Source organism: Myotis myotis, unplaced genomic scaffold, assembly GCF_014108235.1.
Source record: "Myotis myotis isolate mMyoMyo1 unplaced genomic scaffold, mMyoMyo1.p scaffold_m19_p_5, whole genome shotgun sequence".
NCBI lineage: Eukaryota > Metazoa > Chordata > Mammalia > Chiroptera > Vespertilionidae > Myotis > Myotis myotis.
Window position 1 is genome coordinate 108,811,788 of NW_023416357.1, and position 27,898 is coordinate 108,839,685.

The following is a 27,898-nucleotide window of genomic DNA, read 5'->3' on the forward strand; positions in this document are numbered from 1 at the left end:
ATTGCAGGAGCATGGGTCGATGGGACTCGGTGCTTTTAGTTAGTGATCTTGAGTTTTGTCCTGACTCCAAAGGTGCCATCTGCTATCTACGTAAGACAGTGCAAGCACGGCAGAACTCTGGAGGAGGAAGCGGACGTGCTCTCTAACCCCCACCCCCGCACCCACGGCCACCGCGCTGCGGGCGCTCTGCACTGGCACGCCACGTCTGAGAGCCCCGCAGGCGCACATGCTCTGCCTGTGTCGGCTTAACAGCACCTAGAATGCCTTTCCGTGGCATATGGACACAGGCTGGTCGGCCTCACCTCCCTCAGTGGCTGTGAGCTATGTAATGTGTAGATGCACCTCGAGGTGCTTCTCCCTCAGTCTTGGGCAGCGGGATCCTCTCCGACACTTCCTAGTGCAGACAGTGCTGGAGGGACATCCTCGTGTGAGGACGTGCAAGATCTCAGGGGGATGAGCCTCTGAGAAGTGATTGCTGGATCACGTTTAAATTTACAATTTGAAGCTTTCTTCCAAAAAGGTTCTTCCAAGTTTACTCCAAGAGACAGCAAACATATTATTTAGAAATTTTAACACAAACATGACTGTGAATTTACAAGGTAGTTGGCATAAGGATCCATGGTATGGTTTATTGACTTGGCCATTCACCTATGACTCACCACAGGTAGACTTTGAGCTCTTCACTGGTTTTCCCTGTTACAAATAACCCTGCAGCTGACATGTTTACAGCTAAGGGGGTTTCTGAATTTCTGTACGCTACAAAAGGGAAGGCAGCGGCCACCTGTGTCAGCAGCCAGTAGGCTCTTTCTGAGCGTGCCTGTCCGGGTGCCCTGTCCTGTGTATGACACACAGCTTTCCAACCGCACCTCTCTCAGCTGGGGACTCAAACGCTCCCCAAAACACCAAAGACAGGGGCCCCACGTTAGATTACGAGCACCCACAGAAATCCCCTCCTGGCTGGAGGCTGTGGCACAACCAAAAACAGCCAAGGAGAAAGGAATTTTACAATTAGAGTGTTATTGTACAGCATGAAACTTGCCTTTTTTGCAAAACCCAGAAAAGACGCATGCTATGCCTTGTTGGCAACAGATGGGTTAAACCAACTGCATTTTATAAAAACAGAGTATAGAAAGTCCTATACTCAGACATGGTTCCCTTGACTCCCGTTCCCACCCAGCGCTGACTAGCTGTTGGAATATCCATTTCCTTGTTTACAAACAACAACGAAGAATGTTTTGACTACCAGTGGTCAACTTTTTCTTGCCCCCAAACCTGGGGTAGCGATGTTCCCAACAGAAATAGTGGCTCACTGAGGTCACAGTGCTCACTCCAGGTAAGCAAGCCCTCCCTGCGCTGAGAGTCACAGGTGTACTACTTACCCATCAGGTTAGGAAAAACAGGCGTGTATGGGTGCCTGGGAAGTGAGTCCTCTCAGACACTGCGAAGGCAGTGGGAGTGGGTACTGCCGCCACTGGTTGTGAAACGTCCTCGCTGACGTGGGACCCAGCCGTCTGACCACCGCTGGGTGTGCGTGGGGGAGCTGGCCCCGAGAGGCGGACACTGGTGCACGGTGACGTTCCGTCGGTGACAGTGGTCCCATAGGGTTCCAATGGAGCTGAGAATTCCCACCAGCTGTTGCGCCATCGTAGTGCTTGATGATGACCGTAAGTGACTATGCTGCTCATTTATGTGTTTACTATATACAGGTTTTATTGTTATTTTAGAGTGCACTCTTCCTACTTTTAAAAAGTACACCTCCTGTTCACCGCATCTTTTGATTGCAGCGTTTTCTCTCGTGCTGGATTTAATCTCATGTTGCTTTATAAGTTCAGCGAGAGTACAGTGCTTCCGAAGTCTGCAGTAGTGGGCAGGGTGTCGCTCCCGCACACTCACTCACTGCCCCCCACAGCGGCTTCCAGTCCCGCAGGCTCCCCTCATGGTAAGTGCCCTAAAGGGTGTACCACCTACAGTATTCAGTACCAGCTGCACGGGCATACAGCTGGGAGCACCAGGCTCTGCCATGCAGCCTGGGGTGTAGCAGGCTGTCCCCTCCAGGGGTGTGTAAGCGTCTCTAAGATGTTCACACACTGACGGAATTGCCTAACGAGGCGTTTCCCAGAACGCACCCTGTTGTTAAACCACACATGACTGTACTTGCACACAGCCGTTCAAAAGATCAAGGTGCTGACATGGGCAATCTCTAAGACTTATTGTTTAGGGGAAAAAGTAAGTTGCTACATAATGCAAATCATATAACCCTATTTAATGGTGGCGGAAACCCATAAGTTGCTATCATAGGTTTCTAAGGGTGTATGTGTCTGCAAATCTCTACATATAAAACCCTAAGCGACCGAACGCCCAAACAACCGAACTGCTATGACATGAACGCAGGAGCTGCCCCCTGATGGTCAGTGCACTCCCACAGCCAACCTCCTGCGGTCCCTCCCCCAGGCCAGGTCCCTCCCCCAGGCCAGCCGCCCCCCTCCCCACCCCCCCGCCTTCCCATCAGCCCTGATTGCCGGCCAGGCCAAGGAACCCCACCTGTGCACGAATTCATGCACTAAGCCTCTAGTATATACATAAAAGTCTATTTACATATAATGCATTTAAAAAGGTCTGAAAAGTGACTTCCACCAAACAGATACATGATTCTCTCTGGGAGCAGAGGATGCGAGGTTAATGGAGACCAGTGTCCTCTGCACTGTGTGTGTTTTAGCTTTGAGACTGTCTTAGGGATCACACATGTAAATCAAAGCCCACAGAGGCCACTGGGAGGTGATTCTGCAGGCCCCGCAGCTCTCATTCTCTGGTTCTGAAGACCCCAAAACTCACCTGTGAGGGCTAACGCACCTTGCACGGGCAGGACTCGGGGTTTCATGAAAAGGAAAGCAGACCTTGCCTAGAGAACAGAAAGGGTTTGGTTCTTCAAAGCTGGAGAGCACAAAATAAAAATGTAACAGAAATAGTGAACATAAGTCTCCGGGGGTATCAGGAGGAGGCTGGATGTGAGTCATGTGTCTGCAATGTCTTTGCCACCCAGGGTGTCGTGGCTGCTGTTTGATGTCACTCACTGCCCCCAAGGCCTCCAGAGGGCACAGAGGCCCCAGTGGCTGCTGGAGGCCTTCTCCTCCAAACGGCAACTGTTGCCTTCGCCAACTGGGCGTTACAAAGCGTGTTTTTCCATCCTCACTTCCGTGACATAGAGCTGTGGCCCCGCCCCTCCCAGCCAACAGGAAGCCACGCCCAAGGACAAATCAAAGAAGTGGGAAGAAGTGAGGACACAGTTAGTCACACTCTGGGATGAGAAGAGGCCAACAGTGCTGACCGCTGCCCGACCCTGGCCACACGCATTTAGAGGTTTCGTGCAATTTCCAAGAAGCCCAGCACTAAATCCAGCAGTAAAAGACTAAGTCTCCCACCGGAGGAAATGCCCAGGAAACAGTGGTGCATCCGTACGATGGCCTCCATGGAGCCATGAGAAACAACGAACTGGGTCCCTGTGCACAGATGTGTGGGGACCACCAGCTCAGGTGCCGGGCGAGCACTGGCTACAGAGCCTGCAGAGCACAGTCCTGCTGTGAAATACCAAGTCCCTAGTTAGGGATTGGGCTTGTATTTACACTGAAATACAGAAAAGTCTGAACTATACACCGAGACCTTCATAGCAGTTACGTCTGCACGTTCACTGTTTTCTGCAAGGAACACCAATTACTTCTACAATCAATAAAATGAGTAACTGAAAAAGAAACAAAGCTGAAAACCCTCCGGAAATCTTCGTCAAAAATAGTAGTGGCAGCTGATCCCTCCCCAACCAGTGGGATTCAGAGCCCTGGCTAAAGAGAGCAGGCTGGGCAGGCTGGAGAGAACAGCAGAGCAACAGCAATAGGACGGATGGTGCCCTTGCCCCCTGGGAGCCTTGCCCCCGACAGGACCCCGGCAACCTTCTTAAGGGCAGACAGGCAGGCAGGCGAGTTCTCAGCTCAGTGATGGGGTACCCGAGGCTCAGAGAGCAAGGAGCTCAGACATGCAGGCCCAGGACTCAATCCCAAGCTTGTCGCCTGGCCAGCATGGCTCAGGGGTTGAGCGTCAACCTATGAACCAGGAGGTCACGGTTCCTGGTCGAGGCACATGCCTGGGTCGTGGGCTGGATCCCCAGTGGGGGGCGTGCAGGAGGCGGCTGATCAATGATTCTCTCTCATCATTGGTATCTCTCTCTCTCTCTCCCTTCCTCTCTGAAATATATATATATATAATTTTTTTGAAACACCCAACTTGTCAAGCCACAGTTGCCTGCTCTTTCACAAAAAGAACAAGGGCCAAATATAGAGTATTCCACTCCTAAGCGTCTACCCAAGAGAAATAAAAACATGTCCACACAAGATCTGCGTAGCACCATTCATACTAGCCAAACGGGAGAAACAACCCACAAGTGCATCAGCTGACGGGCGGAAAACAAATGTGGTCTATTCCTACAACGGAGTAACACTGGGCAATAGAAGGAAAGGAAGTGCCGGCAGAGGCCACGCCTGGGTGAGCGTGGAAGACATTATGCCCAGTGGAAGCAGCCAGGCCCGGAAGGCCACCGGCTGTCTAATCCTCTTTGTATGAAATGTCCGGAAAAGGCAAATCCACACGGACTGGAAGTAAATTAGTGGCTGCCAGAGGCTGGGCGGGATGGGGACGCTGGGGGTGATGGGTAAAAGGTATGGGCTTCATCTCAAGGTAATGAAAATGGCCAACATTGACTGTAGTGATGAATGCATGATTTTATGAATATACCAAAAGCCATTGCATCGTACGTTGTAAATGGGTAAGCTGTGTGGCCTGTGAATTATACTTCACTGAAGATGCTAAAAACTTCTACAAAACAAACTAAAAGCAGGCGGACCCTTGTGCCGCAGCACCTCCACGGAGGACATGGGCATTTACAACACAAGCACAGACTTTGGAAACATGGTCCCCACAGCCTGACTCGAACCTCCCCCACCTCCTGCTTTCCAGAGCCCAGGTCACCAGGTGGCCCCTGCCCAATGCCAGCATCACTCTTTTCCTTCATCTGCCCAGCAGGTCCTTATCTTGCTGGAGGGCCAAATTTTTTTGGACCCAGGATGCCTAAGCTTGCCTCTCTGTGTCTGCATTCTCAGAGCAGCAGCAGAGCTCAGAGTTGGTCACCCGCCGCCTCTGGATGTGCACAGAGCTTCCTGTGGTCACTGGGCAGGGGCAGAAGCCCAGTGCTGCCAGGCGTGGCCTCCCAGGGCTCAGGTGGGCAGGGCTGCCTCTCTTCCCAGTGAGTCATCAGGCTCTGCCTCCTCCGTGTCATTCCCAGTGATGGCTGTCCCTTGAACAAGCTGTGAGAGCCACGCTGGGTGCGTTAAAAAAAATCAGCATCATCACCAAAGTCTGCCAACAAGGGTGCAGGAAGCAGGGATGCCCATACATCTTGGGGGCAAGGATACTGGTACGACCTCTTTGCAGGGCAACCGGCAATGCCCAGCCAACTTCTACACCTACAAATGTTTTGCTCCAGCCATTCTCCCTCTGGAGGAGGGGTGGGGTACCTGGCTGCACGCCCCTGTGGGCAGGAGAACATACAGGGATACTATGGAAGCACTGGTTTGGGGAGCAGGAGACTGGAAATGACCTGCATATCCATCCACAAGGGACTGGCTACCTATATTATGCTGCTTCCAAGCAATGGCATGATATTCAGCCATTGAAAAGCAACAGTGTGGCTCAGTTGGTTGGAGCGCCATCCCATGCACCAAAAAGCTGCAGGTTCGATTCCCAGTCAGGGCACAGGCCCAGGTCGTGGGCTTGATCCCCACTAAGGGGCATGCAGGAGGCAGCTGATGAATGATTCTCTCTCATCTGTGTTGTTTCTCTCTCTCTCCCTCCCCTTCCTCTCTGAAATCAATAAAAAACAACAACAAAATATGCAAGATAACACACCACAGTCATCCAGAGCAGCCAGTGGTGAAGACCGCAGAGGCTCGGCTTTACTGTCTGTCAAAGGCTAACCGTCAAGGTCTGCTGTGCAGGTTACAGGAGCGGACATGAGCCGCGTGCAGCGAGCGCCCCGCCTGCCCACAGCGCCTGCCAGGAAAGCGCTGGCTGGCATCAGCCCACCGTGCAAGGAAAGAGGGGTCCGAGGCGGAGGCTTTTCGATGTGTATAATTCCTACAGTGTGAATTCTTTTTACCTTGTTCATATATTCACATGCTGTAAAATATATGCATTTTAAACTTTGCTCACATACATGTAGAAGCACATGTATTACGGCAGTGAAACAACATAAGTGTCCCTCAAGAGGGCTCACCTCACCCACACACTTCGTGTGATGGAACACAGAGTGACCCACCTTAAACACGGGAGAGTGTGCTGATGTGGAGCGATGCCCAGTGTCCCAGGCCAGGAAAGCAATTTTTAAAAATAAAATGTCCTCCTCTATTAAAAATGTAAAACATAGATTTGCTTATTCTGGAAAACAGAGAAATGAGAGAGAAGGAGAAAGGCGCGACTCGCTCGTTACCAAACACTGTCCCTGTGGGCACGCGGAGTGGGCGGAGGGCCTGGCCTGGGCAGGGATAGAACCCGCATCCAATCCACGCCCAGCACCTGCCTGGCAGAGCTGCTGGAGGAATGCCAGGTGGCCATTTTGCTTAAACCAGCCAGGTTGCCATGTCGACAGTAAATAAAAAACAGGTTAGGTGTGTCGAGGTGAGGTTTGGAAAACTGAGCTGCTGTCTCCCTCCAAAGTCACCACCGGCCAAGGAACCCCCTGAGCCCACTTCCGACGACCGAGGGCCTAGGTCGTGGGCACCCAAGAGCTCCACCCTGCTGACCCATCCGCAGAGAATGACAGGGCGACAGGCTCAGAGAGCTCAGAGGGTGCCCAGCCCCAGGGGGCACAGGAGAGGGCCAGGGCACCTGTCTTCAGCTCAGGTCCCAGAGCCTCCCTAACCAATCTACAGACACACAGACAGCCGACGACAGAGGCTTCAGGAAGAGGCACCAGAGGCAAAGCCAGGCTTGGGGAGGGCTTGGAACTTCGCCTTCTCGATTTGATTTTTGCTTTATTGTTCTTCTAAAAACTTTTTTTCTGCATGTAAGTAACTACATATAGTTTTAAAAGCTCCAAATGTTTAAAATAATGTGTAATGTATAATATATAACCTATATAATATGTAATAATGTAGATCATCAAAGTCCCCCTTAACTGCACCCTCTCCCCCAGAGAGAATTACTGTTCATTGTTGCATGCAAAATTCTGTCAGTTTTTGTCATGCAAATACAAATATATGTGTGTATATATGCTTATATAAAAGTGGGATTGTATTATATTTCAACTTGCTTTTTTACTTATCAGCATATACAAAAAAACAGCAGCCCTAGCTGGTTTGGCTCAGTGGATAGAGCATTGGCCTGCGGACTAAAGGGTCCTGGGTTCAATTACAATCAAGGGCATATGCCTGGGCTGTGGGCTCAATCCCCAGTAGGGGGCGTGCAGGAGGCAGCCCATCAATGATCCTCTCTCATTATTGATGTTTCAATCTCTCTCTCCCTCTCCCTTCCTCTCTGAAATAAATAAAAATATATTAAAAAAATAAAATAAAAACAAAACAGCATATGAAAATCAAAACAGATGGTACGTAAGGACCAGCACTGTGCCAAAGGCTTTCCACAGACCCGCCCCCAGATTTACATATCTTCGCCCGGTTTCCAAGTCAAACCATAGGGAAGGTCACCTCTGCTCGCATGTGAATGCAGCACTCGTGGAGCCTGGGTCTGTAGCAGGTTCCTCTGGACGGACATTTGAGCGGTTCCCATGTTTTCCTCCATCCCCAGCAGTGCAAAGCACACTCTGAGTGTGTAAATCTGAGCCCTGGTGCAAACGCGTCTGTCCTGGTTCTTGGTGGAGGCGGGACCCCATGGGGATTTGCAAACATAGACGGAGAATACTTGGGGTTGTCATAATGACTGGGGTATGTGGCCCCGTGGGCAGGGGCCAGGCGTGCTGACTCCTGCAGTACAAGGGACATTCCTACCCACTAAGGACTGTCCCTCCCAAAGTCAGCAGCACCCTGGATGGGACCCTTTGGCTGGGGAGGAATCTTGGAGAAGGGATTGCCGTCTGAGCTAGAAATGTTTTACTGTAATAACTTCTGTCAGTCAGATGGCCCACAGGGGCTTTATGTAAATACTGTCTTCCATGTGCTCTTTAGAGAGACAGCACCCACAGGGCATTGAGCTCAGCATTCAACCATCGCCTCACTGATTCCAAATGAAGCACCTACTGTGTGCACAGCATGGCTCTAGGCACTGGGGTGAGTGTGGAAGGTCACACAGGGCCCTGCCCTCACGAAGCTCACGCTCTAAAGCAATGGTTCTCAATCTCTGGCCCTTTAAATACAGCTCCTCATGTTGTGACCCAGCCATAACATTATTTTCGTTGCTACTTCATAACTGTCATGTTGCTACTGTTACGAATCGTAATGTAAATATCTGATATGCAGGATGGTCTTAGGCGACCCCTGTGAAAGGGTCGTTCGACCACCAAAGGGGTCGCGACCCACAGGTTGATAACCGCTGCTCTAAAGCCACGCCTACAGAAAAAACCCTTCCTGGGTCACTAGGCCTGCGTTCCCTTTAAAAGCCTCGCCATACTGAGCTGTTGTGGTCAGAGACTGTGTCCATCCGTGTTTAAGAGCCTTGAGCTTGGGGACCCACTCAGTGTGTGCTAGAGGCCCCCCAGACCCGTTTCCTGAGAACAGGCAGCTGGATGGAGCCCCTCCTGAGTCCTCCCCGCTCCCCCCCCACCCCCCCTGCAGAGACCAGCAGGATCCTCCTGCCCTGGAAACAGCCCCTCTTCTGTGGCCCCCCAGCCCCAGCCCCATCCCATGCCCTGGCCAGCACTGACCACATCAGAGATGGAGGATGCCTGACCCAAGCTAGGCCGACCAGGTTCCCCTCCTCGCACCCACGGAATTGGGGTGCAGAGGTCAAATCTGCCTTTGCATGTGGCTCCGTCTGTAAGGAGGGGACCGTGGCTGGGAGGCCCATCTTCTCACTGTGTAGACCGAGAGGCAGAGAATAAAGAATAGGCAGAGCGGGCCTGGCCGGGCAGCTCTGTCAGTTAGAGCATCGACCTGATACGCCAAGGTTGTGGGTTCGATCCCCGGTCAGGGCACATATGAAAATCGACCAATGAATACATAAGTGGAAAAACAATTCCTCTTCCCTCCCCTCCCCTCCCCTCCCCTCCCCTCCCCTCCCCTTCTCTCTCCCCCTCTCTCTCAAAATATCAATTAAAAAAACACACAACAAAACAGAATAGGCAGAGATTGAGAGACGAGATAGAGACGGTCCTACTGCCTCTGGCTCCTGGATCTGGTCACGGCTACCCCTGGGTCCCAGGAAGCTCTCCTGAACTGTCACGGTAAATTCCCCTTTGCCTGGAGCCTGGAGCCCACCCCTCTGGGGCAGGACGCCACACACAGGCATCCGGTGCCTGGAGCCTTCCTGACCTAAAATGGACAGCAGGAGGCTAGACAGCTCTCCCGCCCTCCCTTGGGGCCTCTGTAAAACAGGCAGGGGGTCAAGCCACAGCCTCACCCTGCAGTGGCCCCAACCTCAGTGGGAACCCCCGGGGCTATTTCTGGAGCTGCCTGCCCCAGGGGAACTCAAACCAGACTTCTGGCCCTGAGAGGAAAAAATATTCAACTGTCCAAGAGCTTGAATTACTGATTTTCCAAAAACAGATTAATTCTGAGGTTACAAACGTGATTTTAATTTCAAAGCCCTAATGGTAATAAGCACTTTGCTACCAGACACTGTATCTGTTTGTGAGGATTAAGTGAAATAAGGGCAACAGTACTGCATTAAACTGTTTTCACCACCAGCTACACAAAAGCCCAGCAGGGTTTCTCCCTCTCCTCTGCGTAAGCTTTGCCGGGATATGAACACAAACCCCTAACAAAACAAGTGCCCTGTCCCTCAAGCCAGGAGGATGCCCAACCCAAGCATGGGCTTTCTTTTTATAAAGATGTTTTTATTGATTTTCAGAGAGAGAGAGAAAGGGAGGGGGATAGAGAGATAGAAACATCGATGAGAGAGAAACGTCATCAATCAGCTGCCTCCTGCACAGGGGATGGAGCCCGCAACCCGGGCATGTGCCCTGATCAGGAATCGAACCGGTGGCCGAACCAGTGGCCGTAGTTCCTGGGTCGATGCTCAACCACTGAGCACACAGGCCGAGCCAAGCACTGGCTTTTATTACTGCAACCAACATCAAGGACTACATTTTACATCACACACAGGAGTGAAATAAAAACAGTTAACTGGTCTGTCGTGAGAAGCTAAGTTGATCACCACATTTACGTGTGTGAACGTGTGCATACATATGTTCCGAAAAATAATATCTTTACAATTTGCAATGCCTCCCAATATTCCCTCCTCTTCCGTTCTCTTCCATTTCTTAAAAAAGTTGATCAAGGTTTTCCCAACCCCGGAGCGGGTCCGAGCTGCTCTTTGGAAACACTACTCTAAGCTGGCCATCAGCTTAACAGGCACAGACTCAGACCCAGAATGTACACGCTGCCCCGGCTGGAATACAGGAGACCCGACTGCCCTCCCCGGGGGGTGACCTGGCCTGGGGTCGGTGGGGCCGGCGATCCACTCACCTTGATCTTGAAGGAGCTCCCCGGGGAGGCGCCGAAGCCATGCTGCTCGCTTTTCCTTAGGTCGCTGCAGTAGTCACCAACCTGGCAGCTGCCATGCTGGTGTGCCCGGGGGTCATCGGTGATGGGGCAGATGAAGTACCCTTCGTCGTCGTCGCTGTCTGTGTCAGAGTCCCTGTCATGGCCAGCCCTGGAGGTCTGGCTGCCGCCAACGCCTTCCAGGCGGAAGATGAGGTCTTCGTCGGCCATGCTCCCAGGGTGCCCGTGGTACCCAAGGGGGGGGTGGCACAGCCAGAGTTCCTGGGCAGCTGCTGCGGAGAAGGCCCTGCAAAGGGAAGCACGAATGTGGGTGCTGGGGCCGGGTGGAGGCTGGCTCACCGGCACCTCATCTACACGCCGCTGGTGACAAGAGCTGCAACCTCAGGCTGAAGGTTGGGAGGCACCTGGCGGCCGGGTGGGAGGCACCTGGCGGGCGGCAGGTAGGAGCACATCAAATGTACAAACTCGGCGACCAGCAATCCTCCTTCCAAGAACTCAGCGCTGAAAACAAGGCAGGGAACGAAGCGCTGCCTTAAGCAACCAGAGTGATCTTTTCAGGACATTCAGATCAAGGGTCCCCGCCCAACTCGCCCTCGGCTCCTCTCCACATTCTTGGTACAATCTCAGTGCCTTCGAAGGGCTCAGGCCCGAGCGACCTGGCCTCTGCCTGGTCTCCTCCAGCTGTGGCGGCCCCCCACGCCCACTGCTCTCTCCCATCCGTGAACACGGGGACCTATTCCCGCCTCAGGGCCTTGTCCTTGCTGTTCCTCATGCCAGGAACAGCCCTCCTAATCTTCCGACACAGTTCTTCCTCGCCATCTGGATCCCAGCTCAAAAGCCACATTTCTAGGAACATTCTCCGACTCAATTCAAAGAACCCCTCAAGTTCCTCAAAAAATTACAAACAGAACAACCTCACGACCCAGCAATCCCAAAATAGTAATTTGTAAAGATATCTGCATGTTTATGTCCGTTGCAGCGTTATGTACACTAGCCAAGATATGGAAGCAACCCATGCCCATCTGCAGACAACTGGATACAAAAGTGGTGCCACATATATACAATGGAATCCTGCTCAGCCATAAAACAAGAACGAAATATTACCACTTGTGACAACATGGATTGACCTAGAGGGCATTGTGCTGAGTGAAATAAGTCAGACAGAGAAAAGATCAACACCACATGATCTCACTTACATGTGGAATCTAAAGAACAAAGTAAACAAACAAAATAGAAACAGACTCACAGATACAGAGAATATTTGAGGAGCGCCAGACGGACGGGCTGTTCGGGGGATGGGTGAAAAAATGAAGGGATTAAGAAGTACATCGCTGGTAGTTACAAAATAGTCATAGGGATAGGGAAGATAGTCAATCATATTGTAATAACTGAGTATGGTACCAGGTGGGTACTAGGCTTATCAGGGGGATCACTTTGTAAGTTATATAAAGGTCTAACCATTATGCTGTACTCCTGAAACTAATATAACATTGAACATCCACTGTATTTGAAAAATAAAAAATTATTATAAACAAAAAACCGCTCTCGAACGCATAACTAGTCACTCCCCTAGCACATAGTCTGTTTTACTTCTTCATAGATTTTCCCAGACTGAAATCATCTCATTCACTCATTTACTGTCTACTAGAGGCCCGGTGCACAAAATTCATGCATGGAGGGGGGGAGTGTCCCTCAGCCCAGCCTGCACCCTCTCAAATCTGGGACCCCTCGGGGGATGTCCAACTGCCGGTCGGACATCCCTCTCACAATCCGGGACCACTGGCTCCTAACCGCTCACCTGCCTGATTGCCCCTAACCGCTTCTGCCTGCCAGCCTGATCCCCTGTTGGCCTGATTGCCCACAACTGCCCTCCCCTGCCGCAACCCGCCTCCTCCGCCAGGACCCGCCTCCTCCGCGCAAGGCGGTAGAGACACTGGGACCAGCCTCCTCTGCATTGCGCAGAGCCGCGGGACCCCCAGGCTTCACCACGCTGAGTGGTCGCTGGGCCCTGCCTCCTCTGTGCGCGCAGCCATCTTGTGATGATGTGAGGGCAGGACGCCACCTAGGCTATTATTAGTATAGACTACAGGCCCGGTGTACAAAATTCGTGCACTCAGGGGGGGATCCCTCAGCTCGGCCTGTTCCCTCTCGCAGACCGGGACCCCTCAGGGGAAGGCCAACGCTGTGGAGGCAGGAGAGGCTTCTGCCACCGCGGCTGCGCTCACCAGCTGTGAGCCCGGCTTCTGGCTGAGCGGCGCTCCCCCTGTGGGAGCGCAGTGACCACCAGGGGGCAGAGCCTACATTGAGCATCTGCCCCCTGCTGGTCAGTGCGCATCATGGTGACCAGTCATTCCACCCTTCTGTTGATTTGCATATCAGCCTTTTATTATATAGGATGTCCCAGTGCTTCAGAGTGCCCGGCAGAGTGGGCACTCAATTCATGCCCCTGGAATGAGTGAGGGGCCCTCAGAGGTTCTTGGTAACAGCCCAGTGCTCATCCATGGAGGCCTGCCCAAACCAGGAAAGGCTTTGGGATTGTCACAGTGCAAGCTCTGGATACACACAGACATGCAAAGATAGTCAAGAAAGAGTTCATCAAGGCTGATGAACAAAAATCAGTATTATTTCTATATACTACCAATGAACAATCAGAAATGAAATTAAGAAAATAATTGCACTTACCAAAACAAGTGCATGACTTGTACAACGAAAACAAAGCATGTCCAAAGAAATTAAAGATCTAAATAAATGGAAAGACATCTGTGTTCAGAAGATTTATATTGTTAAGAGGACAGTACTCCCCAAATTGATCTATAGGTTCAACCCAATCACTATCAAAATCTGAGCTGGCTGCTTTGAAGAAACTGACAAACAAGTCCTAAAGGTCACATGGAAATTCAAGGGACTCAGAATAGCCAATACAATTCTGAAAAAAGCAAAAAAAAGTTGGAGGAGTCATACTTCCTGAATTCAAAACCAAGCTACAGTGATTAAGACAACTGGGGCAGAGATCTAGATCAATGGAATGAAACTGAGACTCCAGAAATGGAACTTCACATTTATGGCCAACTGACTTTTGACAAGGTTACCAAGACTATTCAATAGGGAAAGAATAATCTTTTCAACAACTGGAGCTGGGATGAATGGATCCACACTGAAAAAGAATGAAGTTGAACTCCTTCCTTACAGTACACAAAAGTTAACTCAAATGGATCAAGGACTTTAAGATCTAAAACTTTATCAGAAGAAAATATAGGAGAAAATCTTTGTAACCTTGGTTAGACAAAGACTTCTTAGAAATGACACCAAAAATACAAGTAACAAAAGAATAGATGAGCCCAGCGGGCGTGCTCAATGGTTAGGCGTCAACCTATGAGTCAAGAGGTCAGGGTTCGATCCCAGTCGGGCACACGCCTAGTTTGGGGGCTCGGTCCCCAGTTGAGGTGCGTGCAGGAGGCAGCCGATGGATGATGTTTCTCTCATCGATGTTTCTCTCTCTCTCTCTAAAAATGAATAAAACCATATTTTAAAAAATAAAAAAGGAAAAGGATGTTTGTAGAAGCAGCAAAACTTTCCACAAAGACCCACGAAAACTCGCCAGCCCTGTGATGGACTGTGGGGCTGGCGGGAGCTTTTTAGGGTTAGGATAAAACAGCACATTTCTATACTGTTTTAACTTTTCTACAAAACTGGGTCACCTTCAATATAAAATAATAGGTGAAATGTTTTTTAAAATGTTAGATCAAAGCAATGATTCCAATTATGCTTAACAGCTCTCTCTGTGGACAGGGGGGTTCCAGATCCAAGGTGGGCACTTGCTTGAGGGTCACCCCAGCAACAAACGCACTTACATCCCAAGCCAGCGCGCACCCATCAACCTGGCCTGACACCTCAGGACACGGCTCAGCTTTACCTCGTGCAGCGCACTCTGCCTCTGTCAGTCTCTCGTTTTGTTACTGTTCTTTCTTTTTCCTCAATCCATCCCCCTACTGACTTCACTCAGCTTGACAATCGCTGCTCTGGGTGTTCACTGCCGACTGTGTATCTTACCCTCAGGGCAAGCTAAGGTCACTGCCTGGATCCAGTGCCTGAGCCACTGATCCTGTCACCAAAACCTCCCTGGGCCGCTCTCTCCCAGCCCCAGTGCCTACTCTGCCCTGGCCAGCCCATGGCCAGGATCTCTGCAGACAACATGGCGGGGAGCCTGGAGCTGTGAGTAGGCCCAGCCGGGTCACTGGCGTCTGGGCCGGGATGATGCCGGGGAGGAGCCACGGCTTCGGCCTGCAGCCCTCCAGGCAGTGCTAACCGGTGCTCAGAGCAGTGGTTAAGGGCCTGGACTGCTGGCCACCTTGACCAGATGAATTCATCTCCCCAGCTCCCCCATGGTGAAGGGGGCTGCGAAGGTAAGTGTCCTGAGGGAGGCTCCACGGCAGCCAGTTCACAGGGGAATTATCCCCAGGACCCCGGTCCGTGGCCACGTCCACCACAGACCTGACGCCCTCCCCGGCCTGGAGAACAGAAGCAGCTGTGCGCCGGGCACGGTGCCCTGTCCTCGGCAGGCGCTCGGTATGCATGCCAGAGCTGAGTGAGCAGGTCTGTGCCATGGCTCTTCAGTTGTCATAAATTTGCTCTTAATGCAGCTGTAGCAGCCGCCTGCTAACTGTGCCCCAGCAACTGTTTGCTCTTCCTTAGTAACAGAATCGCTGGTTTTTGCCTAAGAACACGGCCACTTAGACTAAGTTCTACTTTTCCCGGGTTCCTTTGTAGTTAAGTGTGACCATGTGACCAAGTTCTGGCCAAGAGGATATAAGGAGGACTGTTTTCAACTATAGGGAAGGGTTTTTATTTACTTGTTTATTATGTCTTGTGTGTTCGTTTTCTTAAATTAGAGGGGCTTGAGCATTTTTTAAAAATATATTTTTATTGGTTTCAGAGAGGAAGGGAGAGGGAGAGAGAGATAGAAGCACCAATGATGAGAGAGAATCATCGACTGACTGCCTCCTGCACGTCCCACACTGGGGATTGAGCCCGAAACCCGGGCATGTGCCTCCTGGTTACTAGGCTGACGCTCACCACTGAGCCACGGCGGCCGGGCTGAATCTTACATCTTGAGGCAGCAGAGTAGCCCTGGACTGACAACCTTCAGACTTTGCTATCTAACTTTGTATAGCCTACTATACGTTTTTTCCTTACGACTTGCTAATTCTCTATGTTCCAGTAGCCCCTCTCTCCCATATTATAAAAAGCCACATCACATCTCTTATGACAGGCTGATGCCTGGGTAGGTCGGCCTGGGAAACCTGTGGCCGCAACCCAGAGTCCTAATGTGACAGCTGCTCCCACATCTGCCCATGACGCCTGGGCACTGGAGGGTGTTGGAACCTCCCAGGCGGGCAAGGAGCCCCCAGTGGCCCACGCTCAGCCCCACACTGCCTGCGCCCACACTAACCAGGGCATCGGCTTCCTAACAACCTCCATCTAACGGGGCTTCCCTGTTCCTGCGAGTAGGAGACTGAGGCCTGGAGCAGAAGCCAGCTCCCAAGACAGCAGGACTCTCTGGAAGGTTCCCTCTGCCCTCACTCAGGCACCACACACCGGGAAGCTGCAGCTGAGCTGGGTTCTGCGCCAGGCAGCCCTGAGCCCACGCCCTGGCGCTGCCACTAGGTCTGGTTGGATGTCTGGTTAGCAGCCAACCCCGCTTCTTCAGGGTTCCGCGGGGAACAGGCTATTTTAGGCTCTGGCCACGGAATCGCTGTGCTCACTGGGTCTCGCTACGAAGGGCTCCCCTGGCAGCCGCTGGGGCAGGAACTGTGCTTGCAATGCCCTGGTCAAGGCTGCTAGTCCTCCTCGGGGCTCCTCACACCCCCAGGAGCTGCCTTCCTGCTGTAGAAAGGAGCTGAACTCCCCCGCCGCCCACGCTGGGAACCAGCACCTGAGCCAATATGGCCTGCACTGAGCCGGCCCGCCACACACTGGTCCTTGCTGCAGCCACAGAGGACGGGTGCCTTAGGGCCCCCTGGTGTCGTGCACCTGCTTCTGTTCAGGGACCTGCCTATCGTCTGCTCTCAGGCCATGTACCTGGGGTTGGGGACCCACCGCCTAGTCCCCGGGTGCCACGTGGCCCAGGTCTAAGCAGAATAGAGTTTGGTATCAGCCACGGTGACTGGCTCAGAGGTGGGCATGTGACTCAAGCCAAACCAACCTGACCCAATCACAGCTAAGCCGGGAGCTTTGGCCTGAGTGGCTGAACGACAGGACACGCATCTCAGACAGGGACTGAGGCCACCAGAGAACAAAGCTGACGTCTGGTGGAGAGCAGAGCAAGAGAGAAACACAGTGCAGCGTGCAGACGATGGAGAGCTGTGCACCGGAAACCTGTATAATTTTGTTAACCAGTGTCACCCCCAAAAATTCAATGAAAAGGAAAAAAGAATAAGAGACAGAGAAAAATGAACAGTGATGACATCACCTGAGACCCTAAATCCAAAGGTGGCTGAAGCCAAACTACCACCCGGACTTCTGCATACAAGACAAGAACCCTGGCCTCACCCTGGCCAGTTTGGCTCAGTGGATAGAGCACTGGCCTGCAGACTGAAGGGTCCCGGGTTCGATTCCAGTCAAGGGCATGTACCTTGGTTGTGGGCACATCCCCAGTAGGGGGCATGCAGGAGGCAGCTGATAGATGTGTCTCTCTCATCGATGTTTCTGACTCTCTATCCTTCTCCCTTCCTTTCTGTAAAAATCCAATAAAAAAATATATATGTATATAAAAAGATTATTAAAAAAAACAAACAAACAAAAAAAAACAACGCTGGCCTGTGGCGGCAGGAACAACTTGGCGGGCCACACAGAGGGTTTGTCCAAACCCGCCAGGACGCAGGGCCACTGTATGTTATTTCTGTGTACTTAAGAAATAACACTTTTATTAAAGCACCTGGTTAAAAACAGCACTGCTGCCCTGTTAGGGCCCCTGCTGGGCTCCCGCGAACAACCTTTGCAACGGTCCCCGGGCAGCTGCCTTCCCCCCCCCCCCCCCCACAGAGACAGCACTTCCGGTTGTTCTGGATGCCACTCGTGGGAGCCAGCGTCCCGTCTCTAATAACACGCGTGTTCTGCTATTTCTTCACTTATCTCGTTTGGTCCTTAACTGTTGAATGTCAGGTGTAATAAATGAGCCTTCACTTCACTTCCCTTCCCACGGCACCCCAGGCGGCCGGTCTTCTCCTGGCCCCTAGACACCAGGCCAAGATCGCTCTTACTCCACGAACCAGAGGAGCTATGGGTTTCTTAGTTTAGTGTGAGCTCCTCTCACCGCGAGAAGGAAGGAAGGATGCGGCTTTGTGCTGCAAATGAGTGACAAGGCAGAAGAGGCCTTTGCTCCTATCGACCTCAACAACGCGCATTTTTCCTAAATAGGCAGACACATACACATGTGCACAGCTGGCTGCGACCCGGCACCGCGCTAAGCACTTGACGTAGACTTTCTCATCTGCCTGTGACAGGAGCTGCAAGGCGGAGAAGGGGCTGCCCTCCAAGGGGCCTGGGGACGGCAACCCAGCAGAGCTGGCTGCCCTGGCTACGCAGCTGGAGCTCCCGGCTGAGTCCCCAGTTTCCTCCAAACTAGAAAGAGCGCCTCTCTGAGGCGTCCGGCCACGCTCGCTGCGGCGCGGTTCACGAGAAGACACGGACACACTAGTAACCTGTCCGTGGACGGGTGATGGGTGAGGACACGGTGGTGCATATACGATGGAACAGTATTCGGTCTAGAAATAAAAGGAAATCCTTTCATTCGAAACAACATGGACATACCTGAAGGGCATTATTAAGTGAAATAAGCCAGACACAAAAAGACAAGTCCTGCACGACCTCACTTATATTATACATAGAAGCTAAAAAGCCAACCTCACAGAAGCAGACAGAACGGCCAGGGGCTGGGGTGGGAAATGGAGAAGGTGGCCACACAGCACAAAGCTTCAGTTACGCAAGAGGCGAGCCCACCTTGGAGATGTGTGCACAGCGGGTGGCTGCCGCTGGCCGTACTGCACAGTAAGCAGAGGCCCGCTAAGGGAGCGGGCCCTGAGTGCTCTCACCACACACACAGGTAACTGTGAGGAGGGGTGGTAGTTAGCTTGATTGTGGTAACCAATTCGCCATGGAGACACCTGTCAAAGCGTCACACGGGACACCTTCAATTCATATAATTGCAACTTGTCACTTATACGTCAGTAAAGCTGCCGAAAAACCAAACAAAAAAACCAAAGCCCGGGACAGTGAGAGACCCTGTGCCCTGTCACCACATGGCCGGGCCTGAATTCCTAACCCCGTCAGAAGGTGGCCCTATCTACACAGTGGCTCCCCAGCCACTGGCACTGAGCAGGACCAGCAGGTGCCAATCAAATGCGTCTCCTGGCGGCGCTGCATTTCCTTACCGGAGGCGGGAGGTGGAAGTGGTGACCACTATGCAGCCCTGGGATTCCCTAGCCAAGCCCCCAGCCCACACTTCAAGTTGGCGTCTTATTACTACCTGTGCCCCAGCATGTGGTGGGCGCTCACACGTAAACATTTAGTTAAACTGCTGTGAGCGCCCAGCCAGTGTGCTCTGCGGTTGAGCCTCAACCCAGGAACCAAGAAGTCACCCCTTTGATTCCCGGTCAGGGCACACGCCCGGGTTTTGGGCTCAATCCCAGTAGGGGGTGTGCCGGAGGCAGCCAATAGATGAAGTTTCTCACTGATGTTTCCATCTCTCTATTCCTCCCCTTCCTCTCTCTCTAAAAATCAGATTTTAAAAAAATTTAAACTACCATGAGAAATAATACAGTGTATGTCAAATTGAAAGAACTGATTTACAGATGTGCACACCCACCTGCCCCTCCCTGCATATCACCTCCCCCACTTGCCCCGACCAAGAACTAATCGCCAGCCATAGCCACGCACACCTCCCTGCCCGTCACCCCCAAGGACCCTCTTCCTTGTGAGTGAGAATGGCTGCCTCACTCGCTGCCAAACCCCTTTGTTCCCTTCCAGACCCAACTCAAACTTTTACCTCTTCCAGAAAGCTCCCCGGGAGGTTCTCTTGTCTGTACAACTAGGGCAGAACCAACCCGGAGTGGCTCTGAGAAACTGATGAGATCAAGCACATGGCGCCTACCAGAGAACTGGAGCTCAAAAGTACCAGCTGCTGTTGTGCCCTGGCAGCCCCATCCCCCTGCTCCCCAAGTCACTTCCCTCCGCCCAGCCCCTCCACGAGTATTTCCATTATTCCCGGAAACCAACAGTCTATGTGGCAGACAGAACAATGGCCCCATCCATGTCCTCATCTTTGGAATCTGTGAATATTTCTCTTTCATGGCAAAGGCAACTTTGCAGATGTGATTAAATTAAAGGTCCTGAGATAGGAAGATGGTCCTGGGTCACCCGGTAAGCCCAGTGTAATCACAAGACCCTTACAAGAGGAGGCTGGTGTTAGAGAAAGAGTGACAGTGGAGGGTGCCATGGAGACGGTCTATGTGGCTGATTTGGAAGCGGAAGGAAGGGCCACAGAAAAGGAATGCATGGCTCTGGAAGCTGGGAACGGCGAGGAAACACCTTTCCTTAGAGCCTCCAGAAGGAACACAGCCCTGCTGGCACGCTGACTTCCTACCTCCTGAACTTCCGACCTCCTGAACCACTGGAAGAAGAAATCTGTGTTGTTTTCAGCCACTAGTTTGGGATTTGCTACAGTCGTGACAGGAAACAAGGACCGTCCAGAGAGTCGTCTCGACGTGGGCAATGTTGCCAACAAGGGGACGCGTGGCCGTGTCTGGAGACATTTCTGGCCGTCACGCTCTGGGGTGGTAACTGACTGCTAACAGGTCGGGACCAGCGACGCTGCTGAGCTCCCTACAGGCACGGGCGGCCCCACAGCACACGGTTGTCTAGCCAACTGCCAACAGTGCCGAGGCTGAGAGACCTGCCGAGACGATTCTGGTGGAATTCCAAGAAGCCTCCGCACCCACTCTCCTCTCCTCTTAAAAGCCAACCTCCACACACACCAGAACGAGGAGACATGAACTTACTCACTGACAAAGCAAGGAGCCAAGTCAGCCTGGCACTGCTGAAGCGCGTACAAACCGCTGCCAGACCCAGGGCTTTCTTCATACAAAACTGTGACGGTGCAAGACTATTCCCCGTTTTTAAAAACCAGAAAAACACACTTTAGAACACAAAGCACAAATTATTCTCATTATAGCTTTAACAACATGCACATGAGAGTTTGAATATTAATTTTTAATGACTCGCTGGGTGCCCTGGTCATGTACCAGATCACCGTGTACACCAGGAAACCAGGGACACAACTTGTCTCACTTCTCAGGGGGAGCCCTGTTTACACGGCCTCCCCCTCAGGGGCCAGCCCCGTGCGCCCCGAACAAAAGGGGCCATGTCTCATTCTCCTCTTTCTCCCAGTGCAGAGCACCAGGCATGCACACACTAGGTCCTGCGTAAATGCATGCGGCATGAACTCACAAGTAACTGGAGAAACTGGGCAACTTCTGCTGATACAATGGGCACTGCAGGCTGGGAGTGGAGGGACTATGGGGCTATAACCCCCCGGTGTCTGGGGGTTAATTAGCCTGGCAGTGTTAGGGGCAGAGATAGACTAATGGGGACGAGCTGTAGTTATAGGAAATATTAATCATGGTCCGTTAACTGTGAGTGCGTTGTTCTGATTAAAGAAAGCACATCCTGATCCGGCTGGGAGATGTACTCCCCGGGACCTGGGAGTTAACCTGAATGCGGTCCATTCTCATCAGGAACTGCCTATCATAGAAAGATTAACAACCTTGTTGCTGAAACAATGGAGTCCAGAAGGCACTGGCTCTTTGCAACGCCCAGTCACAGTGCCTGTAATCCGTAACCATTTACCCACTTTTATTCCGTTTGCCTACTTCCCTATGCCTGTAATAACTATTCTAATTCCTTTTGCCTACCTCCCCATGTGATCTTTGTCCTCCTATCCAATATAAGCGGCTGGCTGATGGGGGCGCAGACAGACTTTCATGGCTGACCTGCTGCCCTCGCACGCTGCCGGCAGTGTTAGAATACACGCTCACATATGATTCAACCCTGTCTCTGCTTAACGGGCTCAAGTGGTGACAGGCAGCCCAGACCTACTGTCATCCAGTTTCAAAAGCTCCTGAGTAGGAAAGCCTGCATCATGGGGAGGCCCTCAAAAAGCACCCAAGACTAGGATCTGGCCTGGCCAGGCTTTTGGGACAAACAGGTCTGGGTTCAGGTCCTGCCTCTGCTACTAGCTGAGTGGCGTTGGGCAAATGACTTCCCCTCGCGGAACCTCAGCTTCCTCATCTGTAGTATTCACTCAATCAAGATCGCGGAGCGGAGTGAGCAAGGTAACGAGCTGAGAGAGGTGGCCAGGGGACAGAGAAGCCACTGTGGCAGACAGGAAGCTCGCCCCCACGAAGCTGTGCGCCCCTGCCCAGCCAGGGACTACGTTTCCCAGCACCTTTTGCATCTAGCTGGGACCATGTGACTGCCTGGGGGCCAATGGGATATGGGCTGCTTCCAAGCCCACCTCAACAGCCCATTTCCCCGCTCCCCGCCCGGCCCTTGGTGTGTCCCCTCCACTGCGGTCCTGCCCTGAGACGGCCTGGAACGGATTCGCAGCATTTCAGTATCTCAAAGCGCCCGCTTCTGCTTCGTCACTCCTCTCAGCTCCCTGGAGGACAGGGGCTCCCGATCCCGGGGCCTCTCTCACGACAGGCCCTCTGTCTGACACACGTCCCAGCCCGCCTCCCCACGCATCCCGGCCAACTCCTCTGCGTATCCCTCTGGCTTCAGCTTAGATGTCATCTTCTCCAGGAAACCCCCGGGTCCCTAGGTGACAGGCGCTGTTCGCTGCATCCTGCACAGGAGGAAATGCAGGAACAGAAAGGTTCCAGGGCCCCCTTCTCTGCAGCAGACAGCCCCCAAGCACCAGGGGCGGCTGGAGGCAGGGGCTCTGTCACACTCACTCAGGGGCCCCAAGCACACAGGTGGGAAGTGGGGGAGTCGGGTTTGAAGCCAGTGCCGCTGACCGGAGGCTTCCCCTCAGTCCTCACCTGCTAAGCCAGGCCTAAAAGCGCGGTCCTGGGGCCACGAGCAGCAGGGGCAGCCTCCCTGGGAACCTGAGCAAACCCCCAGGCTCCGCTCCAACCCCCGCAGCTAAACTCCGGGAGGCCCAGCGCTGTGTTTACACACCCCGGCTGCTTTAGGCGTGCACTCCCTCCAGCCCCAGCACTGGCCCAGGGAAAGTTTCTGCAGTCAAACCACTTGTTTTTCAACTGCTCCCTGAGGAGTCCTTGCAGGCCTAGAAGGTGTCCCAGCTGGAGAACGGAGCACTGCCCACCCTCTGACTTTCCAGAGATTCGAAATGCTTCTCGGGTTCGTTGGGGACCCGAGGACGGTCGCCTGCCCGTTATCATCAGCATGTGTGGGACCCGCTCCTTCCTCTCTGAAGCTTTCTTGCTCGTGCCCATCAGCCTTAGCTACCAGAGTTTAATCCAGAAAGACTTTACGGCCCAAGCGGCTTTCAGCCCATGGTGGTCACTATAACCATCTTCTGCTAGAAAATTCTCATTGTCGAGGGTAACAGTCTGAAGCTTCTTGGTCAGCAAAACTGATCCCCCCCCCCCCCCTGCCCCGCACCCCTAGCTGGTTTGGCTCAGTGGACAGAGCATTAGCCTGCAGACTAGAGTCCCAGGTTCGACTCTGGTCAAGGGCACATGCCTGGGTTGCTGGCTCAGTCCCCATTGGGGGGCGTGCAGGAGGCAGCTGATCAATGATTTGCTCTCATCATTAATGATCATTAATGTTCCTCTCTCCCCCTCTCCCTTCCTCTCTGAAATCAATAAAAATATATTTTAAAACAATTAAAACAAACAAACAAACAAAAAACAAACAAGGCCCACTCACCCCCCAGACCCTGCAAAGACCCCCTCTCTTCAGCAGATAGCCACCAACCATGTGGGGGGGGGAGATAGAAAGAAGAGGCTCTGTCCACAGTCTTTTGGGGGCTTCAGGCTGGTGGCTCAGGAGTCAGGCCCTTGCTGGTAAATGGGGGCATAGCGCCAGGTTTTTAGGGTCCTGGAGCTTTAAACAGGGGAAACTTACATACATGCTTCACCTGTGCATGTAGGTTTCTCCCAGTAAAGCTCTTATGGCCCTGGCCGGTGGCGCAGCGGGTTAGAGCATTGCCCTGTGCACTGGAAGGTCGCGGGTTGGGAGGGGAGCCAACTGATGGACGCTTCTCTCTCATATCCTTGTTTCTCTCTCTTTCTCTCTCTCTCCCTTCTTCCCTCTCTAAAATCAATTTAATTTTCTTTCTTCTTTTTTTTTTTTTTTTTTTAAAAAAAAGCTCTTATGAATTTGAATAAGGCTTCCTGTCAGTTCTTAGGAATTGATCCTGAATTCAGACTTTGGGACTTTCCCCCAACAATTACACATACATTGAGAACATTTCAACTGATCAGCAGGCCCTGACTTCCTGCCGCCACCCCTGCGGAGGATAAGAACTTGGGGGACCCCAGAGGACCCAGCCCTTTGCGAAGGGGCTGCGAGGAAGGGGGATGGCAATCCCAACCATGTTACACCTGAAGTCATCAAGTGTGCTGCATTTGTTGAATTCGCACATGAACAGGGGAATGAATGTCGGCTGCAGCGGAGGACGCCCGCATCCCTCGGTGCCTGAACCCTCCCCCCATCTGCAGGCCTCCTCTCCAGCTCCGCTGCTGCAGCTCCTGTTCCAGGAAGCCGCCCTCCACCAGCCGCCCCGCCCCCACCACACCGCCGGCACCGTCAGCCTCCCGCTGCTTGCTCTGTGTTCGCTTTCACTTAGTCCGTCTCTCTCATGAGTCTAATCGTTAGAGTCTGCCCTTAGACCCCCTGGCCTCGGCTCCTCCTCCTGAACATCAGAGGGCGCGAAGCTACTGCCTTCCCGGCGGAGTGGCCCCAGCGCCAGGCGAGGCCCTCCCGCGCAGGCTCATCTGTCACACTCGGGGCGCAGACACAACCAGGCCGGGACTTACCCGGAGGCCCGCCCCGCCCGCTCATGCCCGCCCCGCCCTTTGGCGCACGTCTCCACCGAGCTAACCACCGACTCCCACAACCAACGACGCTGCAAGGCGCGTCTGCGCTGTCCTCGAGGTTCCGGGAGTCCTGCTGATGGGGGGGGGGGGGGGAATGGGGCTCCGGGCCCTGCAAAGCGACCGGACGGCAGCGCTGTCCCCATCCTCTGCGGCCCTGGGCGGGGGACCCAAGCAGCCTCTCCCGGCCCTTCGCGTGCCAAGCGTATTCCTAATAGACGCCGCCGTTAACCTGCGCGACGCCCCCAATTTTACAGATGCCAGCACCGAGCCCCAGAGTTTAACCAGAGGAGAAGCGCTCCCAACACTGGCCTTCTGCGCGGCCTCGGGTCCCACTTCCAAGCCCCAGGCCCAGCGTGCTCGGGGTACCGGCCGCCCCGGGAGTGGGGGGGGGGGGGGGGGAGTTGGTCCTGCAGCGCCCGCGCCCACAAGCCCGACCAGCTGCAGCCGCTCCTACCTCCTTCGGGCGGACAGGAGCGGCGGCCGATGCTCACGGCCGCGAGGATCCAGAGGAGGTGGTAGAGGCTGGTAGCCCGGTGCTCCAGGGTGCAGGGCGGGCGGGCCCCCCGAGAGTGCCGGGGAGCGGCGAGCCGGGCGCGCGGGCCGGCGGGCCGGGGAGGCAGCGAGGGCCGCGAGGGCCGCTGGAACGATCGCGGGGCGCGGGGGCCGCCGGAACGATCCTGGGGCGCGAGGAGCGCGCGGGGCCGCTGGAAGATCCGAGGCGCTAGGCGCGTGCAGGGGCGCGAGCGCAGGCGACCGTCTGCTGAGCCGTGGCAGCCGCGGGGCTGGGTGTGCGGGAGTTGGTCGGCGAAGAGCCGGGCTGGGGCTGGGGCGGGGCTGTGTTCCAGCGGGTGCACCGCGTGGCTGTCACGTGGTCTGCCCCCCTCCGCCTGCCCCCCATCACTCCTGGCCCCGCCCGAGTGCCGGTCGCCGCAGCCGCGCAAGTGTTCCGGCTCCAGCGCCCGGGTGGTACCGAACGTAGGGGGTGGGCCTAGCACCCACGGTTGGGGGAGGGGAAGGACTCCCTCTCCGCGGAATTGCAGAAAAGGCAGCCACCGCCTCGCCTTCCCATTTTCTTCTCTGCCTGCCTAGTTCCTGCATTTGCATCCTTTCCAAAATCACTAGTAATCCCATCTCATTGTATAAATTTCTATACATAATCTTGGAATATTTTTATGATAGAAAATTGCTTTTGTTCCCCTGATTTCTGCTTTGTTAAATTTAGGCACTTATGACCATTGCAGTTATTTGTGTGGTTATTTAATTAACTAGAGGCCCCGTGCCTGCAATTCAAGCAGGGTAGGGTCCCTAGGCCTGGCAGGTGATCAGGGCGGATTGGGGCCTTCCTTCATTCTTCGCCCCCTGGTGGTCAGTGCACATCATAGCCAGCTAGCCATTGAACTCCTGTCTCCTGGTGGAACTCTGGAGGGGACAACTTGCATCTTAGGCATATATAGATATACTAGAGGCCCGGTGCACAAAAATTTGTGCACTCGGGGGGGAGGGGGGGATCCCTCAGCCCGGCCTGTGCCCTCTCGCAGTCTGGGACCCCTCGGGAGATAACGACCTGCTGGCTTAGGCCTGCTCCCGGGTGGCAGAGGGCAGGCCCAATCCCTAGGTGCAGCCCCTGGTTGCGCTCAGAGCAGGGCAGATTGGGGAGTTGGGGCGCTGCCCCATCATGCACAGAGCAGGGCAGATTGGGAGGTTGTGATGGCACCCTCAGTCACGCTCAGGGTAGGGTCAATTGGGGGGTTGGGGCACCGTCCCCTGTCACACTCAAGGCAGGGTCGATGGGGAGGTTGCGGCGCCACCCCCTGTCATGCACAGAGCAGGGCCAATCAGGGGGTTGGGGCACCGCCCTCTATCACCCACAGGGCCGATCAGGGGGTTGGGGCGCCGCCACTGTCACACTCCGGGCAGAGCCGATGGGGAGGTTATGGCTCTACCCCATCACACACAGAGCAGGGCCCGTGGGGCGGGGGGTGGTGGTTGGGGAGCTACCCCTATCAGGCACAGAACAGGGCTGCTCAGGGGGTTGGGGCCCCGCCCCCTGTCACACACAGAGCCGCAGGGCGATCAGGGGGTTTGGGCGCTGCCCCCTGTCATGCTGATCCCGGTGCCGGGAGGCATATTACCCTTTTACTATATAGGGTAAAGGCCTGGTGCACGGGTGGGGCTGGCTGGTTTGCCCTGAAGGGTGTCCTGGATCAGGGTGGGGGTCCCCACTGGGGTGCCTGGCCAGTCTGGGTGAGGGGCTGAGGGCTGTTTTCAGGCTGGGAGTGACTGAAGTTCCCAACCGCTCCTTTTTTTCTTCTTTTTTTTTTTTATTCTGGGCCAGCTTTACCTTGAGGCTTGGCCTCTGCGGCTGAAAGTAGGTTTCTGGCCTTTGCTTACAATGTTGCGAATCTGCTGGCTGAAGTCTGGCGGTATTTGTTACAATGTTTCTTAAACTGCCCGCTCAGAGGCCTGCAGCCGCAGGTGGGGAACGTTGGTTCCCTCCAACGATCCTCCGTCACTGAGGCAAGCAAGCCTCATGTTAGTTTCAAGCTGCCTGGCTGCCGCCGCCATCTTGGCTGACAGTTAATTTGCATATCTCGCTGATTAGCCAATGAAAAGGGTAGTGGTCGTACGCCAATTACCATGTTTCTCTTTTATTAGTGTAGACTAGAGGCCCGGTGCACAAAAATTTGTGCACTCGGTGGGGAGGGGGGTCCCTCAGCCCGGCCTGTTCCCTCTCGCAGTCTGGGACCCCTCGGGAGATAACGACCTGCTGGCTTAGGCCTGCTCCCGGGTGGCAGAGGGCAGGCCCAATCCCTAGGTGCAGCCCCTGGTCCGGCTCAGAGCAGGGCTGATTGGGGAGTTGGGGCGCCACCCCCTATCATGCACAGAGCAGGGCGGATCGGGAGGTTGTGATGCCACCCTCAGTCACGCTCAGGGTAGGGCTGATTGGGGGGTTGGGGCACCGCCCCCTGTCACACTCAAGGCAGGGTCGATGGGGAGGTTGCGGCGCTACCCTCTGTCATGCACAGAGCAGGGCCAATCAGGGGGTTGGGGCGCTGCCACTGT

At 53.8% G+C, this 27,898-nt stretch overlaps 1 protein-coding gene across 5 annotated transcripts in view; it reads right to left on the bottom strand.

The window, feature by feature from the left end:
* The window catches only part of EEF2K (eukaryotic elongation factor 2 kinase), a 56,990-nt gene extending 31,336 nt beyond the window's left edge, over positions 1 to 25,654 (bottom strand). For 3 of the 5 annotated variants that reach the window (XM_036307802.1, XM_036307800.1, XM_036307799.1), the window contains exons 1-2: positions 25,290 to 25,652; positions 10,680 to 11,001 (exon numbers count right to left, since the gene is read on the bottom strand). In XM_036307802.1, coding sequence (XP_036163695.1) covers positions 10,680 to 10,925 — 246 coding nt within the window. In that variant the 5' untranslated portion in view covers positions 10,926 to 11,001; positions 25,290 to 25,652. Of the gene's footprint in view, positions 1 to 10,679; positions 11,002 to 25,289 lie in introns of all 5 variants that reach the window. The other 2 variants (XR_004967350.1, XM_036307801.1) reach the window with 2 other exon arrangements.
* Positions 25,655 to 27,898: the final 2,244 nt, after the last annotated feature.